This window comes from Hemisphaericaspora subhashii (assembly GCF_019202705.1).
Source record: "Hemisphaericaspora subhashii strain CBS 10753 chromosome Unknown scaffold47, whole genome shotgun sequence".
Taxonomy (NCBI): domain Eukaryota; kingdom Fungi; phylum Ascomycota; class Pichiomycetes; order Serinales; family Debaryomycetaceae; genus Hemisphaericaspora; species Hemisphaericaspora subhashii.
The window spans coordinates 17,145-36,473 of record NW_026057303.1 but is presented as its reverse complement, the minus strand read 5'-3'; the positions used below and the strand labels follow the sequence as shown (position 1 = coordinate 36,473).

At 32.6% G+C, this 19,329-nt stretch overlaps 8 protein-coding genes across 8 annotated transcripts; 5 read left to right on the top strand and 3 right to left on the bottom strand. All coding sequences in view use genetic code 12, as the record gives it.

The window, feature by feature from the left end:
• Positions 1–372: 372 nt before the first annotated feature.
• Positions 373–3,357, top strand: J8A68_003149 (Ran GTPase-binding protein; the record flags this gene model as incomplete). Its single annotated transcript, XM_049406974.1, has 1 exon — positions 373–3,357. The coding sequence occupies one exon, from the start codon at positions 373–375 to the stop codon at positions 3,355–3,357; it is 2,985 nt and encodes a 994-aa protein (XP_049263549.1).
• Positions 3,358–3,759: 402 nt separating this feature from the next.
• On the top strand, positions 3,760–5,481 carry UTP18 (Utp18p; the record flags this gene model as incomplete). The annotated part of the gene is made up of 1 exon (XM_049406973.1): positions 3,760–5,481. One exon carries the CDS (start codon positions 3,760–3,762, stop codon positions 5,479–5,481), a length of 1,722 nt encoding a protein of 573 aa, XP_049263548.1.
• A 222-nt stretch (positions 5,482–5,703) lies between these two features.
• Positions 5,704–6,197, top strand: J8A68_003147 (uncharacterized protein; the record flags this gene model as incomplete). The annotated part of the gene is made up of 2 exons (XM_049406972.1): positions 5,704–5,717; positions 5,930–6,197. The coding sequence occupies 2 exons, from the start codon at positions 5,704–5,706 to the stop codon at positions 6,195–6,197; spliced, it is 282 nt and encodes a 93-aa protein (XP_049263547.1).
• A 203-nt stretch (positions 6,198–6,400) lies between these two features.
• On the bottom strand, positions 6,401–8,473 carry KCH1 (Kch1p; the record flags this gene model as incomplete). Its single annotated transcript, XM_049406971.1, has 1 exon — positions 6,401–8,473. The coding sequence occupies one exon, from the start codon at positions 8,471–8,473 to the stop codon at positions 6,401–6,403; it is 2,073 nt and encodes a 690-aa protein (XP_049263546.1).
• A 2,339-nt stretch (positions 8,474–10,812) lies between these two features.
• On the bottom strand, positions 10,813–13,233 carry J8A68_003145 (leucine-rich repeat domain-containing protein; the record flags this gene model as incomplete). The annotated part of the gene is made up of 1 exon (XM_049406970.1): positions 10,813–13,233. The coding sequence occupies one exon, from the start codon at positions 13,231–13,233 to the stop codon at positions 10,813–10,815; it is 2,421 nt and encodes an 806-aa protein (XP_049263545.1).
• A 660-nt stretch (positions 13,234–13,893) lies between these two features.
• J8A68_003144 (RNA-processing protein) lies at positions 13,894–16,182 on the top strand (the record flags this gene model as incomplete). The annotated part of the gene is made up of 1 exon (XM_049406968.1): positions 13,894–16,182. One exon carries the CDS (start codon positions 13,894–13,896, stop codon positions 16,180–16,182), a length of 2,289 nt encoding a protein of 762 aa, XP_049263544.1.
• Positions 16,183–16,525: 343 nt separating this feature from the next.
• On the top strand, positions 16,526–18,708 carry J8A68_003143 (uncharacterized protein; the record flags this gene model as incomplete). The annotated part of the gene is made up of 3 exons (XM_049406967.1): positions 16,526–17,544; positions 17,608–17,678; positions 17,744–18,708. The coding sequence occupies 3 exons, from the start codon at positions 16,526–16,528 to the stop codon at positions 18,706–18,708; spliced, it is 2,055 nt and encodes a 684-aa protein (XP_049263543.1).
• Positions 18,709–18,742: 34 nt separating this feature from the next.
• YAE1 (Yae1p) lies at positions 18,743–19,198 on the bottom strand (the record flags this gene model as incomplete). Its single annotated transcript, XM_049406966.1, has 1 exon — positions 18,743–19,198. One exon carries the CDS (start codon positions 19,196–19,198, stop codon positions 18,743–18,745), a length of 456 nt encoding a protein of 151 aa, XP_049263542.1.
• Positions 19,199–19,329: the final 131 nt, after the last annotated feature.

Sequence of the window (19,329 nt, the reverse complement as noted above, 5' to 3'; positions counted from 1 at the left end):
AAAGAGAAAGTGAAAGAAGAACGAAGATCATCCATCACAACACACACACGACCATCCCCCCTACATACATACAGTACTTTATAAAAGTTTAGAGACATCCAGTACTTAACAACAACCACTCCATCAGTCAGTCTCTACAGATTGCCATTTCCATCCTTTCATTTTTTTAATAGAAAACAAGAAAAGTTAAACAGTTCAAGTTTTTTTTTTGCATTCATTTTTTTGACAGCCAGAGATATTCTCCATATTGGTTGTAAAAAAATTTCATTTTCAAAACATCCATATTTTAGTTAGGGAATTTGTTGCTAATAGATTCCTATTGTTGTTACTGTTATTGTTGCCGTTGTTACCAAGACAAAGATCAAAACATAAATGGAACAACAAATTCATCAAGCAGTTGAAATTGCACTTAGTGGTAACGCTGATGTCAATCTTAAGAATCAAGCATATGACTTCATTAATCAAATCAAATCAACCGAAGCGGGATATAAATCATGCTTAGAAATATTAATAAAATCAACATCCCAACCAGTCAACGAAGGATTGAAGTTCTTTGTTTATCAAGTCATTGATGAAAATATTGATAAATTAAATCAAGAACAATTATTTTCATTAAATTCACAAATCTTTAAAGTATTAGAACAATATATTGCCAATAATATTAAAGATGCTACTCATTCAAGAAACAAATTTGCTCAAATTTTTGCAAAAACCTTTTGTCATGTATATATTAATATCTATCCCAAATTTATAAAAGATTTGTTTTCCATGATTTCCACTAATAACCAATTAGCTCTTGATTATTATTCAAGAATTATCCTTTCTATACATCTGGAAATTGGTGATAAATTCATTTCAAGATCTCGAGAAGGTCAAGAAAGAAATAACTTGTTAAAAGATGCAATTAGATTAAATGATATGGAATCTTTAGTTATTAATTGGTTTAAAATATTGTCCAATCAAAACAATTCCACCGAAATTTTAGAAAACACTCTTAAAATTGTGGGTGCATATATTAGTTGGATGGAGATTGGATTATTTGTATCTGCAGAATATATTAATATCATATTGACATATTTAAATCGAACAGATGAAAGAAATGTTACTTGTGAAACTATAATGGAAATAATTTCTAAAAAAATGCCACCAATTAATAAGTTAGAATTAATTACTTTATTTAATTTCACTACTGTGATTACTTCAATTGGATTATCCGATGATATTGATTTTATGGAACATATAGCGAAATTATTAAATGCAGTTGGAACTGAATTACTTATTGTCATTGAAAATCAACCTGATTTAGTTAATCAAGTGAAAGCAGAATTATTTAGATTATGGCCATTAGTTTTCACATTTTTAAGTCATGAATACGATGACGTATCACAACAAGTATTCCCATTCATTCAACATTATTTATTGACATGTAAAAAGAACCCAATTTTGAATGATATTGAATTAATGTCAACTTTGTTAAATAAAGTAATATTAAAGATGAAATATGATGACGATGATTCTGGCTTGGATGATGATGAACATGAACAATTTATGGAAATTAGATCAAAATTGAAAACTTTCCAAGATACTATTGCAGTATTGAACCCTGATTTATATGTTACTGCCATCCCTATTGTTATTAATGAATCAATTTTTAATGGTGGAGGTAAAGATAATGATTGGAGAAAATTGGAATTGGGATTATATGAATTGAGTAACTTTTCAGAAAGTTTAAGAAACAATTTAATTAATGTTCCTAAGGATTCAATTGGTGAAAGTAAACCATATGCCATTTTCCAAGAATATTTAATTAAATTAATTAATTCTGATTTTATTACCAAAGTTAACCATCCAAAGATTCAATTGGTATTTTTTGAAATTATTGTTAAACATTATAATTTCTTGAATCAACAAGCTAATAGAATGGATTTAATTATTCGAATTTTAGAAATTTTCACGAGTCCTTTAGGGTTATTTAATGAAATTGAAAAAGTCAGACTTAGAAGTTGGTATTTATTCTTTAGATTTATGAAATTAACCAAACCAAGAATAACTAATGAATCATTAGTAGAAGAAATGATTGTTAAATTACAACCATTATTAGTTATAAAAGCAGAATTACCTACTCGTGATGAAGATGATGATGTGGTTGAAAATGGTAATTTCAATAATCAACAATATTTATTCGAAACAATTGGATTATTAATCTCATTGTTGTCTGATCAATCATCAGCTCCAGTAAAGCTGAAATTATTGGATATAATTTTCCAACCATTATTCAATGACTTGGAAAATTGTATTCTGATTCCAGAACAACAACGAGAAAACCAACCTGTCATTGCATTACAAGCCCATCATTCCTTAATGGCAATTGGAACCGTAGTACGTGGATATGATTATGAATTCAATATGAAATATCCTCCTCAAATTATCGAAAAAGTAAACCAAGCAGCAAGGGTGGTTTTAATTACGTTGGAAAATTTCCCAAAACATGAAATCATTAGAGACGCAGCTAGATTTTCATTTGCGAGATTCATTCCAATTTTGAAAAATACAATTAGTGTTCACTTGGCTGAATTGATTACTTTAATTTGGTCAGCACCTAATTTGCAATTGAGTGAATTGAGTGATTTCCTTGGATTTTTAGGACAAATTACTCATAATTATAAAAGTGATGAAAATATTTATCAATTATTAAATAATTTCCTTTCTTCATTATTTCATAAAATATTTGAAGTATTAGATACAAAAACTAGAGAAGAAGAATTAATGCCTGAAATTATTAGAGATAAGAATTTATTGAAAAAAGCCATTTTAAATTTCCTAAGTTCAATGGTTCTTAATAATTGTGCTAGTTTATTGGTCACCGAAACTAATAAAGCGGAATTCCCTGAGATTATTGGGAAATTATTTGAATATTCTTATGATTTATCCGAAACTTCAGTTTCCAAACTTGCCATCAATCAATTAATCAACATTGTGAATGTATTTGGCAATGGTGGAAAGATCACCGACCCTAAAGATAAATATAGTGCTGCATTACCACCAGTTGAAGGAATTGATGAATTCTTGATGAATAAAGTTGTTCATTTATCATTTGAATTACCATTTCAAAAACAAGAATTTGATGTAAATGATGCTCAATTTAGATTAATTGCACAAGAAATTGCCATTTTATTGAAATCTTATCAATTGAAAAAGGGTGATGTTTTTGTTAATTATTTATCAACATATTTGATGGATATGGGATTATCACAAGATTTAATGAATGACTTTTGTATTCAATTGAATAAAAATGATACCAAGGATTTTAAGAAATATTTCATTACGTTTGTTACAAGATTAAAAGGTGGGAAATAATAAGTCACTAAGTTCCTTTCATTAGTTTAATAGAGTTTATTTATATATAAAGAATGGGGACGGCTATCATATTTATGAATTCAGACCTATTGTGAAAAGCAAGTATACCCTCGATCAAATACACACGCATAAAAGTCATTTCTAATATATTAATATTATTTTAACGGTATTTTAAAGATCTAATGAGACCATGGATTATTGTAGAATATCTTGTAGATTGATATTATAGGACGTATTTTTGATAATTATACACGACTAACAAATATTTATTTTTTTGTTGCAAAATCTTCGCGCATTGAATTTTTCAGTCGACTTCAATTTTTTTTTCTTTGTATTGAGATGAGTGCTCATCTCTCTCTTTCTCTTAGACTTCCAATAAGATACTCCAACCAACAACAAACTATGCCGAAGAATAAAAAGGGAGACGAAGTAGAAATCCCACCGAAGGATGAAGAAGAGCTTCTCTTGGAGAAACTTGTTTTTGGAGATTCAGCCGGCTTTGAACTGAATTTGAAAAAACTTGATAATTTATATGATTATAGTGATGAAGAAGAAGATGTTGATGGAGATGTTGAATCTGATTTCAAAGATGAGAGTAATGATGAAGAAGGGTTAGAACATATTCAAGATGATAATTTATTTTTTATAGATGAAGGAGCAGAAGGAGATCGCGATGAGGATGCCATGGAGATAGATAGTCAGGATGAGGATGAAGAAGAAGAGGAAGAATCAGAGAGTGACGATGAGGAAAATGCATGGGAAGATAGTGATGATGAGAGACTCAACATCTCTTTGAATTCTTCTGATAAATTAAAGAAATTGAGAAGAACTCCTCAAGATAGTTCCATTTCTGGGAAATCATACATAATAAGATTAAGATCCCAATTTGAAAAGATCTACCCAAGACCAAGCTGGATCGATGACATAGACCAATCTGAATCTGACGAGAACTCTTCTGATAACGATATAATCCTAGATGACGATGATGAAGAAGAAGGAAGATCAAATGGAAACACTAATGCTTTACTAGATATCCTTTCATCAACTCAATCATTCATCATAACCAAACAATTAAAATTAATCTCCCCCAACCGAATCTCAATCACAAGACTCAAGGACGCCAACTATCAAAAACTAGGCAAATCATCAATCCAATCACTTAGCTTCCATCCTACGCATCCATTATTATTAACCGGTGGATTTGACAAAACTCTAAGAGTATATTATATCGATGGAAAAATTAACAATTTCATAACTTCGATTCATTTAAAGAATTGTCCTATATCAACTTGTCAATTCTCTCCATCACTCGACACAAATCAGAATTTGGTGTTTGCGGCCGGTAGAAGAAGATATATGAATAAAATCGATTTGAATTCTGGTGAAGTTGAGAAAATAAGTCGATTATATGGACAAGAACAATTTCAAAAATCATTTGAATATTTTAAGATTAGTCCTAAAGGTACATATATCGGTATGACGGGAAATAGCGGTTGGTGTAATTTACTTAATGGAACTACTGGTCAATGGATTAGGGGGTTTAAGATTGAAGGAACGATTGTTGATTTTGAATTCGCCAGAGATGAATCATTTATTGTGATTGTGAATTCAGCTGGTGAAGTATGGGAATATGAATTAAAACAAGAGGCAGCCCAACAATCACAACCAAAGGGTAATAAAAAACCAAAAACGTATAATAAATTACTTAGAAAATGGCAAGATGATGGTGGGATAGGTATAACCAAAATCAAACTAGGCGGACCTAAAAACAGATGGATAGCAATCGGTACCAATAACGGTATAGTCAACATCTATGATCGTTCCAAATTCACCACCGTGGAAACTTCCCGTCCTCATCCAATAAAAACAATCGAAAACTTAATCACTTCAATATCGACCTTAGAATTCAGTCCAGATGGACAATTGTTATGTGTCGCCTCCAGAGCAAAGAGAGACGCATTAAGATTGGTTCATTTACCTAGTGGATCAGTATATAGTAATTGGCCAACTAGTGGTACTCCATTGGGAAAAGTTACCACCGTGGCATTTTCTCCTAATAATGAGATGTTGGCTATTGGGAATGAAGGTGGGAAAGTCACTCTTTGGAGATTGAATCATTATTAATAGAATAACAATCCTCTTGTATAGGAAGTAATATAAATCTTACAATTTTTTGCATCCATATTAACCAATAATTTCTCTCACGTGATTTTTCTGGTTGCGCCGCATCAACTGATTTTTTTTTTCTTTCAAACGCCATAAAAATTTCATTCTCGTAATAAAACCCCTTCAGTATTTGCTTACCAAGCACACCCCCATACCTAATAATAAAAACAACATTCAAAAATGGCTCTCGGTCCGTATGTATCTTCCGAATTTCTATCATTAAACATTTGTTTAACTATTGAATAACATAAAATCTTAATGAATTCTTGAGGATGCTTAATGGAATCCATTTTCAACATAAGTTCAATCCCCTTGATTGAATCATTATATCTCGATTGAATAATATAAATGTTGTTCATCCAACCCGTCCCACCCCAAACAATATACTAACCCAATCCGATTGTAGAAAAGGTCATGATCGTTATCGTAATCCCTACACCCAACAAATGACTCCAGCATTATATCGAGTCCGTGCACCATTCTTTTGGCGTAATGTAGCTGGATTGATTGTTTTTTCAGCCATACCTGCTGCCGTGTATGGATTTACTTATTATAAAATGACGGCGGATGAATTTGATGATATTCCAATCCCACCTATTTCAGATGAAGAATTGAAGAAATTGAAAGTGGAATATGAAGCAAGTAAAGCTGCTGCAGCTGCTGAAAATAAGTAGAGAATGGTGGTATATGATGAATCTTGTATATAGTGTTTAGAAATATATGATTGGAGTTTTTTAAAGCGTGTGCGTTCCATCTTTAGTTGGAAATAAGAGAAGTAGTGTTTTGTCTACATTGATGATTGATTAAAATCACAAAATAAATCTCTATAATAAATTAAACCCTATACATTTCTCTATACATATCCTCTTTTCTTTGTCTATCTATACACCGACAATCCTCTGACCGGATATGGTGCATTATTACTCTCATCATCATCCTTATTATTATCCTCTCCAAAATGTCTTAGAGGATATGGTGTCACATCTTTACTTTCCTCACTATCACCCTCCTCTTCTTCGTCCTCCTCTTCCTTCTTCTTCTTCTCATCACTCTCATTCCCACTTCCCACACTCTTATTATCATCCTCATTCACAGTATTCACACTCACCCCATCATCCTTTTCATCATCACTCTCGAGTTCGGAATACATATACAAATCCGCCAAACTATCATTCTCCCCACCCGCTTCCGTGATATTACCGACTTTCGGAGATTCAGTTGTCATTAAATTATGATATGACGTAAACTCAAACCCATCATTATCCTCATCCTCATCATCATCCTCCTTCTCATCCATACTGGACCTTGGGAGGGTATTATATGGACTACTCGTCTGGGGCTGGATTGGGAACAACACACTCTCGTCATCATCATCGGTATCGGTATCATTTAGATTCATGACTGCTTCAGAAGGTGGGGTGGAATTAGTAGGAGAGAAATTCGATTCAAGTGTCGGAACTGTATCGAATCCGCGTTGTTGAAGTGGAGGTGTGAATGGATCCTCCACTGATGGTGGTGGTGGTGCTTTTCTTGATATTGGGACAAGTGGAGCAACTGGGATTGAATCTTGAGTTGGTTGGAAGGAATGTACGCTGCCGAATGGATCCTTTACGAAATCGTCTTGCGGAGGAGCATAGTATGTATTATTATTATTATTATTATTGGTATAATTATCCCGTGGCGGGAGTGGTGGATTGGATTGGAATGTTCTATTGTTGTTGAAGTGATCTGGCATATTATTATTGCGAAGATATAGTGGATTTTGTTCTCCTCCTGATAATGGGGAATATACTTCTTGTGGCTGGGTATTGTTGAGGGCATATTCACTTCCATGATCTGGTTCATGTTGTCCAGGTAGGGATTGGCCACGAGTTGGTGGATATGAAGTGTTGTTTGTATAACCAGTTCCTTGAGAGAAACCGGACATAGAAGTTTCTGATCTTTTTGGTAGTTGCGGTTGTTGACGTTGATTATTTGAATAAAAGTTTTTCATTGGGATAGATTCCACTGATTCTTGTCTATATTTGAATTCAGTATTCTTTAATCTTGTATATTCTTCTTCCGGTAATGGAGGTAATTGAGAAATTCTTTCCTTTGATAAAATACCTTGATCCAATAATTCTTGCTTTGGTTTATGATGTTGTCCAACTGCTTTAGCTACTGATCTATTAATGATCGAAGAACAATATGATTTCAATGTTGGATAATTAGTACTTCTTAATGAACATTTCACGGGGATATAACATAACATTCCAAATACGAATTTAATAAAGAAGATTGCAAAAATCAACACGGAAAGACACATGAATCCCAAAATAACTGCAAGATATAAATTTGTTTTTGCAATTGTGACAATATTCTGTAGGATTGCATTATTTAATTCACCACCAGTGGCATAATATCTTAAGGTTAAGATATTAATAACTTGTCTTGGAGCATCGGCAATTAAGATTTGAAAAGCATTATCTAATTCATAATAACATAGGAAACAACAAAAATCAAAGAAACCACCTTCATCAATACCATTAAATAAACAAAAATAACTAAAAGATCTAATTGAATAAAATCTTTTAGCAATTGAATTTAAATAAACTAAAGCAATATTTTTAGTTCTATAAATATGTAATGACCAAAGGAAATGATATATTAATAATACAACTTGGAAAATGATACAACCAGTGAAGATCCATTTTGCAACAGAATAAGCATAAGGTTTATAATCTTCAGTACCCCATTTATGAAATACTAAAATATTAAGACATGTATAAACATCAGTTGCTAATAAAGCTAATGATAAAAATACTAATACCCACATATAAATATACCAAAATATAGTTGAACCTTTATGATTCTTGAAACCATCAACATCAATAACATCAAAAGTGGAAACATCTAAACTATACTTTTCAATCTCCCTTTCGGCATTGAATCGATCATTTCGACGTGACATGATGATTTGTTTATAAGTCTTGGTGGTAGAAGCTAGTAGTGCTAGTAAAGTTCATACGGTTACTTGATACCGTATATATAATTATTCGTATATACAGTATATGATAGTTCTATAGTATACTGTATGTCTTTAGATAGAAAGTGAAAGGGAAAGGAGTAAATGGAAATGTTTCAAGATTTTAAATTTTTTACAACACAAAATATTTTTTTTTTTTAGTTGCTGATTTCAAATCGTGTAAATAATTGCTATATGCAGGGCACGCGATTACTTACGTGTACGAACTAATTATGACGTAAAAAGGAGGCATAAGTGTACAGGAGGCAATGAACTAGAACCTCATCAAACTACATGGAACTAATGATGAGATAAGAAAGGAATTGAGGCACAGGAGGGGGGGGGGGAAGGGATTCTTAGCTACTGTAGATAGAGATGGGGGGGGGGGATACGAAAGAGAATAATTTGAAATCTATTTTTATTCCCCTTTCGTATCTATCAATCATTTCATTCTTTATTGTTGTAAGATTCTTGGCATTTTTCCAACTAAATTTTTTTTTTTTTTTTTCAAATTTAAATGAAAATTATTTTTTAATTAAATCGTTCGCTTCGTGAAAAAATATTTTTCTGTCAATTTAGAAAAAGTGTGGCTTTCTGTCAATCTGATAATAATGATGATCATGATAATAATAAACTGGATTTTATTTCATGTGTAAATTTTTCACTTTAATAATTAAAACCATTTGTACATCACCAGATCCATTAAATGCATTTTTTAACAAGATTTATATTATTATCTACACATACTACATACCTTGGCAATTCACAAAAAAACACCTCTCTTATCTGGCCTGTTCTTTTTTTCTTCTCAATTCTGTCTATTTTAAGAAATTCTTAGCCAGGTTACATCCATACTGCCGCCCTAAAAAAACTAAGAATACTTTTTTGAATCCCAGAATTTTATTCATTACATTTCAAAAAGTCTGATGATTTAGGAGAGGGTTCTTCTTTTAATAGAACGAAATATCAATATGAAACTATACATATTTATGTACATACCTGTAAGATTCTTCTTTCCTTCTCTCCACATTATTCTTAACTTACATTTCAACGACCATTTACTAATACTTTGCAACCAAGAATTATGATAACCAAATAAAAATAATCACACCAAGTAAATGTATACACTTACCACTTGAAACCAGAAATATTTTCAAGATAATTGACCCCCCTTAGGTGAATAATTACCAAATCAGCCCGGTTCCTGAAATCATCCCAAGATTTCTCAATAATCAGGCTTAGCGCTCCCCAGATGTGATACCAAATCACCTATATTTCTAGGCACCTGTCAATGGATCCAGGCAATGCGAAACCCATCTTCAATTTAGCATTTTTCTGAAAATGCAAGAAAATTCAAGGCATTACAACCTGGCTACGCGAGTGGCTATTAAATTCCTACATTGATCCTCTATTAACGTACCTAAATTTAGACAATGAATGACGCCTGATTGACAATTGCAAAGCAAGGTACCTTGTATACACGATAGTTGGCTGCGTTGAGACAAGACTCAGTTGAACTTGTAAATCCGTTTCTTCAAAATAGGAAATAAAGCCAGGCTCTTAAAAATATTGGCAATCTTAATGTCATTTCTTACAAAAATTACAACAGTAGTTAGAAGGATTGGCAAATAATGATAATTTGCAATCTAAATAGTTTATGAAATTTTTTGTAGAAAAAATATTACTAAAAAACTCTGGTGGAATACTTTTTGCAGCCAGTTGAGAACTGCCCAACATTTGATTCCAAAGCATTCATTAGTCAGTAATACTCAATATACTGAAGAAATTATGGCGAAAAGCTCTTCTTAAACTATTTGTGAGACGCTACCACACTACCATGTACTACACAATTTTTCAGGAGTATATTCGAAGATTTACTAAGTTCTTTGTAGCAGGAGTAGTTTTCAAGCATATGTGTCTCATTTCAATAGATTGCTCGATTTCTAATTGCTTTATAAGACCACCTCAAAGAATCTTAGAATATTTTTGAGTATTTTAGAGATCTTACAGAGGGAGTACATGTACGAGATTTGATTCTCCAATTATTCAAAAGAAACTTGATAATCTCAGGATGACATAAAATTTGCTGCAAAATATTTAATTTAATTTAATTTCTGTTCATTATTTAACTATAATTATGGCGTAATTAGGGCATATAAGGGGCTATCGTCCGAAACAATCTCTTTGGGAAGGGTCCGAAATGCTGGCGATGACCACTACGGGATTTCCTTTTAACTTAAGTCCAAATACCGATCTTAATTAAGCTCTTAAATAAATGTTCTCAATCATATCTTTCTAATATTCATGCTCTTTCCATCAATCAAGAACGATCCAATAAGATTCGAAAACCTATCATCGCCAGAAACAACACCATATAATACCACTCCAAGGAAAACTTGATTTTTCGGATTGACAGCATATATCGACTGAAAATAATTTAATAGATAATCAAGACTAATCAATTCATGACTTAGCTCCAAATATACAAGATCAGCACAATCATCCAAGATCACTTTAGTGTCCGTCTCTTGTTGACATGCGATTGAGCATTTCTGGACCGCTTGAGGAATTATTAATTGCCGAGACTCGAGTTCTAAAGATTTCGTGTCGATGATTAATGTTTCGAAATTGTGTAGGTGATTCAACTCACCAATGGTAGTGTCGGCTTTACATCTCACAAATTTTGATGTCTGGGGTAGGCTGGATAAATCGAGTTCGTTGAACGATTGAATATCTAGGATTTCAACACTTTTTAAGCTTTTCAAAAGAACGGGACCTTGGGAATCTAGCGATACATTCCCAATGACTAACTTTTTCAACCCTTTGGGAATATGATACTCATCAGACACGGAAAAGATAGGGCCACCTCCAGAACCAAGTGGACAAATATCAAGGACTTCAAGATCATCAGGTAATTTCCTAAAGAAATTCAGATCCAGCACATTGCTAAGTTTGGTTCTCCTAAGACTCAATTCCTTCAACGTAGATGGAAACTCAAGCGATTCTCCAAAGGATTCAATAGGATTGCCATTCAAATTCAAAATCTCACAACTATCCGGAACCTTGATACACTCCCCTGCAATCATACCCTGAAACTTATTATATTCCAAATTTAGTTCAAGTAATCCAGGACACGGAATTTCTGAAAGTCGAGTAAACAAATTATGTGATAAATTCAACACCTGTAGTCCGGGTGGTAGCTCCAGAATCCACTCATCATCTAGTTCACATAATCGATTCTTATTCAAATTAAGTATTCGTAAATTACTTAATGCTTTTAGGTTTCGTATCTTAAGGTTGTTAATCTCACACTTTTCAAGACACAATGAGAATAAACTACTGGGGAAATGAAACTTCTTAATCGATTGTAGGTTTAAATTATATATCTTTAGATCTCGTATTTGGTCATGTTTTTGAAAACCTAAATGTTTATGCTTGGAAATCGTACCTCCCAATCCTGCTTTTCGATAATATTCAGCGCCAATGGATATCAACTCACATGAGGTTGGAAAACTAGTCGAAGAAATGACTCGAAGAAAGGTAAGATCAATATCAGTATCCCATGAACACTTATTATCTTGAAAATCCCAAATCTTCAATTCTTTCAATTTCGGTGGTGGTCTAAGAATTGTCCAAGTATCATATTCGATACATCTGAACCTACATCTCAATTTGAAAGATTCAAGGTCGGGATAATCTTCAATATGTTCGAATCGTTGTATGTCTCTGCAAGATAGGTCTAGGTTTTTGATGGATTTAGGTAGTTTTAAGTAGCGTAAATTAGTTATGCCTTGTATAGTTGCTTTGAATGAAGTAAGGCATCTGGCCAGGCGAATGTCAAGTTGAAATATCTGCGGCTCATGATGGGTGTAGGTTATGACTAGATGTTTTAATCGGGTCGGTAGTCGTAATTTGATTTCAGGATCAGGAGGAATGATCAAGGAATTCAATAATGATAATGAAGTTAGGTTTGATGGTAATAAGGGAACATCTTCGGCAGAAATTGAGGTCGAGTCAAGTGTCAATTTTGTACAAGAACTGCAACTAGATAAACAGTCTACCGGTGGAGCAATCTTACAGTCACGAAATATGACTCTATTTATCTTGTCTTTCCAGTGTATCACCAGAGGAATATCACCTGTATTCACTGGATCACAAACAAGGACTAGCTTTACATTGTCTAACGTGCTCAAGAATTGCAAAATTCTAAGATTCTCATTATATGAGCTAACAGAATGATTAACAACAATCCTTAAATTCCTTACCTGTGCAAGCCAGCCAGGATATAAATCCAATACCAACGGCACATCTCTAATTGTATCAAAACATAAATTCACAGGTCTGAAATCTGGATAATCCTTACAAAACCCGATAAACTCTCTTACCCTACCAAAAGTAAAGTATCCGTCCCAGTCTTGAGGTGATTCAGTTTGATCAAATAAATAAGTTTGATTCCCGATGTTTCTATCTTTATAACTCTTTCGATATAGATTATTCTCTCCTATAACAACCTCCGTCCCAGAAGAGCATCTGGTATAATGCTGAAAGGAGTTGTCTAAGATACGTATATTTGCATAGTATGAATTGAATGCAAATGGTCTGATTTCTTTGATTTGAAGATATTCTTTAAGATATTGTTGAGGAATGAAATCGAAAATCGATTGTATAATTTCTGGAGATGAATTCAATTTAGAAATATTCATCATTTGAATTCTTTATTGAATGTTATAATCATAGTAACTTGTTATACCGATTACACATACATCTGCCTTGGAGAAGCAAGAGGAAAAGATAAACTTACGGAGTCCATAGAATACTTGGTTTTTTTTTTCTGAACTCTGGGGTAGTTGTTCGATGACTTCACTCCATGAAGTTTATACAAGTAACTCTGCTCATCTGATATATTATCTATTGTCTTCTCATACCCCCGAGGGCTCTAATTATTATTCTCTAGAGAATTTTGTACTACTTGTAGAATCAAACTACCTGAAGTTAATCTATTCTGGTAAAGATCACCTCCCAAAACTTCGCTTATGTAACTCTTTTGACATATGCAAAAATTGGATAGCAAAAGACACCTTTTCAGAGGGAGACTGAAGATACTGAAAGAAAATAAGTCAATATAACGTGTGAAGAATGGTTTTCATTCTGTCTTGGGTGCCAATTGAATCTACTTTGGAGATGGAAGATGTGATTTGGGGTTAAAGCCAAATAACATCCAAACATACAAACAAAATCGCAGCAACAGGAAAAATTCACACAGAGAAAATTTTTACAGCACTCTCCCTCATTGCAAGTTTAGATCAATAACATAGAGATCTATAACAAAAGGATATACATTCTTGAACGTAGATCCATTAGATATAATGTCTTCAAATAATGCGCCAGGAACATTCCAGCCTGACCAAATCATTAATCAATTAAATCAAGCAAAATCACTTGCATTTGATCAACCAGAAACTTATGCACAAGTCTATAGACAAATATTACCGTTTGTAAATAGACAAGAACAATCAATACAATCATGGTGTGTTCAATTCATCCATGAATCATTCATAAAGAATTCACGTTTGAAGCACGCTGATAGGGTTGATTTAGCCATTGATTCCTTAGATGCTTTAATTAATCTTACTAATATTGTTAAAGATATTCATGAATTTATAAATGTTATCGAAATTAGTTGTATTACATATCAATTGGTTTTCCAATATGTTGCTGAAAATGATGGATGTAATCAAATTTGGAGTAAATTAACTGAATTAAAGAATTCTTTGGTTAATAAATTCCAAACAAATTTCCCATTAGATCCAAGTGATAATACTGAACATGATTTAAGTAGAAATGTGGCTACTAAATTGGAATTATTAAAGTTTATTATGATTGTTATTGATTACCAAAGTAAGACCCAAGTTGTAGGAGAACCTTTAGCGTCTGGCAGTGGGTTTTCATTGAATAGAGTAAGTCCTGACCATAGTTTAATTAAATATAGTAATATGGAATATGAATCAGTAAGTTTATTGAATTTAATATTGAAAACTTTCAATCATGATATTATAATAACTCCCTTGGTATCTGCAACTTTAAATCACTGTATTATAATTATGAAAAAGAAACCACAGTATGCTAGTAAGATTCTCGGTATTATTGATAAATATGATACGAATTCGAAATTACAATCAAATTATCAATCAATTGAACAATTTAAATTGGCAAAGAAATATATTGATCGTGTTATCAAGATATTTTTACAGCATTGTTTTAAAAACGGTCTTATACCATCCAACTTTCAACACCTTAACAAAAGGATTCAAGTATTAGTTGATAGAGGTAATGATATAAGAAAGAAGAATATCTTTACAATTGTAGAACCGAACATTAAAAAGAGAAAATTTGAAGGATTTTATAATCCATCCAAAAGAATTAAAACTATGGATTACAAAAATCTTTATATTTTAAACGATTTGAATAATGAATTAAATAATTTTGATTTAACTACCGTACCTCAGCATATATTAACAAGTATGGTTATAAATGCATTACAAAAAGTTCCTGTACCTAGATTATCAAAAGCTTTAGAAATTATAAGTGATAGATATACAAATGCACTTGAATCCACACCCGCACCAGGCCCAATATCAACTCCAACGCCACCCGTAAGTGTAAAGAGACCAACCCCTCAACCGAAAACACTTCCCAAAGTACCAGTTAGCACTTTCAATGCCCCAGTTGCAACCCAAGTAAAATCGGAATTTAATCAACAAGAGCCTGCTCCATCTGACGAACCTTCAGAAGAAGATAGATCCGAAGAAGAGGAGGAAGAGGAAGAAGAAGGATATAATCCCGAAGCTGTATATACATTGCCACCACCTAAAGAATTATCATTTCAAGATAAGAAAAACCATATTTCCATAATAATTAAGAATTTCTTCAATTTAGCCAAATCACAAGCCCCAATCGCCACCGAAGATGACAACGAAGAGGAAAATGATGCGGATACTGATATAAATAAAGAATTAACCAAAATTGCAATTAAATCATGGAAGAAGGATAGTTGGATATTATTATTGACTAGATTAGCCACTAGGGGTATGAGAACCAAATCATCTGAAACAACCAAAGCCGAGGATGATGATGATTATGATATTGAACAATCCCCTGATGACAAAACGAATCAAGAAATGAGTGATATGATCCGACAAGCGATCTTCGACTATTTCTTGGAAGATATCCATAGTCGAATCGATTTGATTATTGAATGGATGAACGAGGAATGGTATAGTGAGAAAGTCTTTCAAGAAGCAAGGAATATCAAAGAGAACAAGAAGCCTGATATTGAGGTAGATACTCCTATATATAATAAATGGGCGGATAAAGTTCTTGAATCGATGATTAATTTTATAGAACCTAATGACAAGAAGATCTTTATTCGTTTGTTGAGTGACTTACCTTATTTAAATAAAGATTTGATTGGCAAGATTAAATCATTGTGTTTTGATCCGGCAAGATCTGAAATTGGGTTTTTGGCGTTACAGTTTTTGATTATGTATAGACCACCTGTTAAGGATATTTGTGTTGGGGTTTTACAAGAGTTGAGTGAATGTGATCAAGAGGATGTTAAAGAAGAAGCTGCTAAGAAGTTGTCTAAATTCAAGTAGCCTATATAGTGTAGTACGAGTAATAATAAATGAAGGGCAAGCTATTTTAGCTAGATTGAAATTTAATTTAAAGGAAACATAAGCTTGTAACAGATAAAATCGACTGGATTGTCAAATGATAAATACAGTATAAACGACAATACTATGAATGATCGTGCTTATGGCTCGGATATTAATTGTAAAAGCCTGTAGGAAATTGGTATCAATTTATACGGCAGAATCACGTGATAAAATTTCCATTTGTATGGGACGTTTATTTTTACTCTTCAAATTTATAAACCCCCAACAATTTCTTCTTCCGTTTATCATTTCTCTTCTATAAAAATTCAATCAAATCAAATCAATGAATTCAAATCCATTCAACACAGGAGAGGAAGAAGATCCGTGGTCCAATTGGAATGCCTCCACCGATCGTCAACAAGCCAATTCCACCTCACCAATTTTACCATCATCCCTTACTCCAGGAGTAGGTGCACCACCTGGAGCAGCCAGTTATCTCACTTCATCACAACTCTTATCTCGAGCTTCCCACACAGATACTACCACAAACTCAAGCATTATCACCAACGTCCCAGAATCATATAAGGACATCCATACTCATCTAATTGATAAATTAAAAACTATCAATGATTTAGAAATTCATATTTTTAATAAATTAATCACCATGAATTATTTAACCAATTATCAAAAATCAAGAATCCTCGATTTGGCATATGATAATAATTTAATGCCAATTCTGATTGCGACAAATTTTTATATGGTCTTAGGATTAATTGCATTAGAAATCGATGTGCCTGGAAGTGCTGATTATGTTAGTTTACAATTTAGATTAAATTCATTGCCTGATTTGCCTAAGAAGTTTGTTTCGTCAATTATTGATGAAGACGAACAAGGAGACGAAGATACAACTGGATATCATCCGCTATTGGCCAATCGAACTGAAGAGGATGATTATTGGAAACGAAAGGATGATGGGGAAGAACGTCACGATCCGATTTTGAAAGATCATTCGACTAGTCGATTGATCGAACCCCTGGACAGTGGATCAGATGTGAAAGGTGGCGCAGGGACGACAGCAACAGGAGGAGTAGGGGCTGGGGGGTTGGTGTTGGCAGAGAATGTAGTGAGTGAGGATACTGTTGATACATTATTTATTGAAAAATATGTTGATGAAATTAGAGATAGATTCAAACCTTTAATTGAAGATAATGCTGATGCGGTCAAGATTAAAGAAGTACCCGAAAAGGAGGGTATTTTATTTAAACATATTAATTATATTATTAGTCATAATTTACAATTAGGAAGAGGAACTTCAAGTCATGGACAAAAGAAAGTTGTTCGAAGATATTCTGATTTTGTTTGGTATGTATAAACAACATATTGAAATCACGGTGAGAAAGTTTACTAACAGATCTATATTTGCAGGCTCTTGGAATTCTTGTTAGAGAAATATCCATTTAGAGTAATACCTGGGTTACCACCCAAGAAATTTACAGGTATGTCTTTTCTTATTCTTATTTTACAAACCGTTTGCAAGAACATAATACTAATATGCATATAGTAGGAGCTTCCCCAGATTCTCAATTCTTACAGAGACGTCGTCGTGGTTTACATAGATTTCTTAATCAATTAATTAAACATCCAATACTTCGAGAAGAACCAGTTGTCCAAACCTTTTTGACTGTTCCCACTGATATCACTACCTGGAAAAAACAAGCAAAGATTGATTATTCATTAGAGTTCAAAGGTGAGAAGATTCAAACCAGTTTCATAAATACCATTTGGCCCAAGATTGGAGAAGAGTTTTTAAAGAATTGGTCAGAGGCAGAGGGTAATATTATGAAATTAATTGAAATATGGACAAGGATAGTGTTGTTAGTGGAAAGACACGAGAAGAGACAACAACAGATTAGTTTTGATAATGGGAAATTTGTAGAAATGATTGGGAAATTTAGACAATTGAATACCAAGATTTATCCCGGTGATAATGAAGTTTTATTGAAAAATAATGATATTGGAAATGTTAATGATTCCTTAGGACGCGTGAGTGAATATTTTAATAAGAGTAGTCAAATATTGATTGATGAGAGTTATTCTATCAATACAACAATATTGGAGAAGTTTAAGAATTATTTGGATTATTTATATTCATTACAAGAATTATTTGAAAGAACTAAAAAGTTATCAATTAATAATATCGAAAGTTTAGAAAAGAGAATCAAAGAAAATGAAGATAAATTTAAGAAATTGAGTACAGAAGATGCTGATGCAAAGGGAGCCGATATTGCAAGATTAAGACAAGTGATTATTAATGATAAACAAGAGATTTTCCAACAATTAAATAAAGATTGGTTAATTAAAAATTGTTGTTTTGAAGAGTATTTAATGTTTCAAGAAACTCAATATTTAATTAGTGAAGTATGGATTAATTGGTCAAAGGGAAGATTTAGATTTGAAGAGAAGATTCTTGGATTATATGATAATTTAAATCAAGAAATTATAAACGATATGCCATTAACTAGATAGTTACTATAAAACCGTTTTTTTGTTAGTCAGTCCCCTAGTTATTTATATACTTTTCCCATTTATCCATCACCGGATGATGTTGATTACTAATTTCTAAATTATCACCATCTTCATTAAAATACTTTTTATCTAATACTTTTATAATATTTAATTCAGACTTAGCCTTATCAAATTCTTCTTTAGTATCAATAGATAATACAGTTGATAGTATCTTACCAACCCTAATACCTAATTGAGCCCCTTTAGGAAATGCTGTATCAAATCCTACTTGAAGACTATTCTCTTTAGCACTTGTAATTCCATCAAGAAATCCCCTGGAATAATGAGATCGTTGAATATCATTAGTTGCATTACTTAATTCATTCTCATTCGCATTGTTATAGTCATCATCATCTGCCCATACATCATCACTCTCTGAATGGCTGTTAGTAGGACTAATTGGTGCATCTATATGGTCTGGCTTACAAGTACAATTCCCTTGACATGTCATCTTGACTAATGCCCCTCCAAGTGAATGTAAAATAAGGCTATAAAGTCTATTTGTAATTAAGGGATGACGTAGGAAATGTTAGATGCAGTAGTCAATGTCGTACATTAATTATAATGTCGTGAAATTGTAAT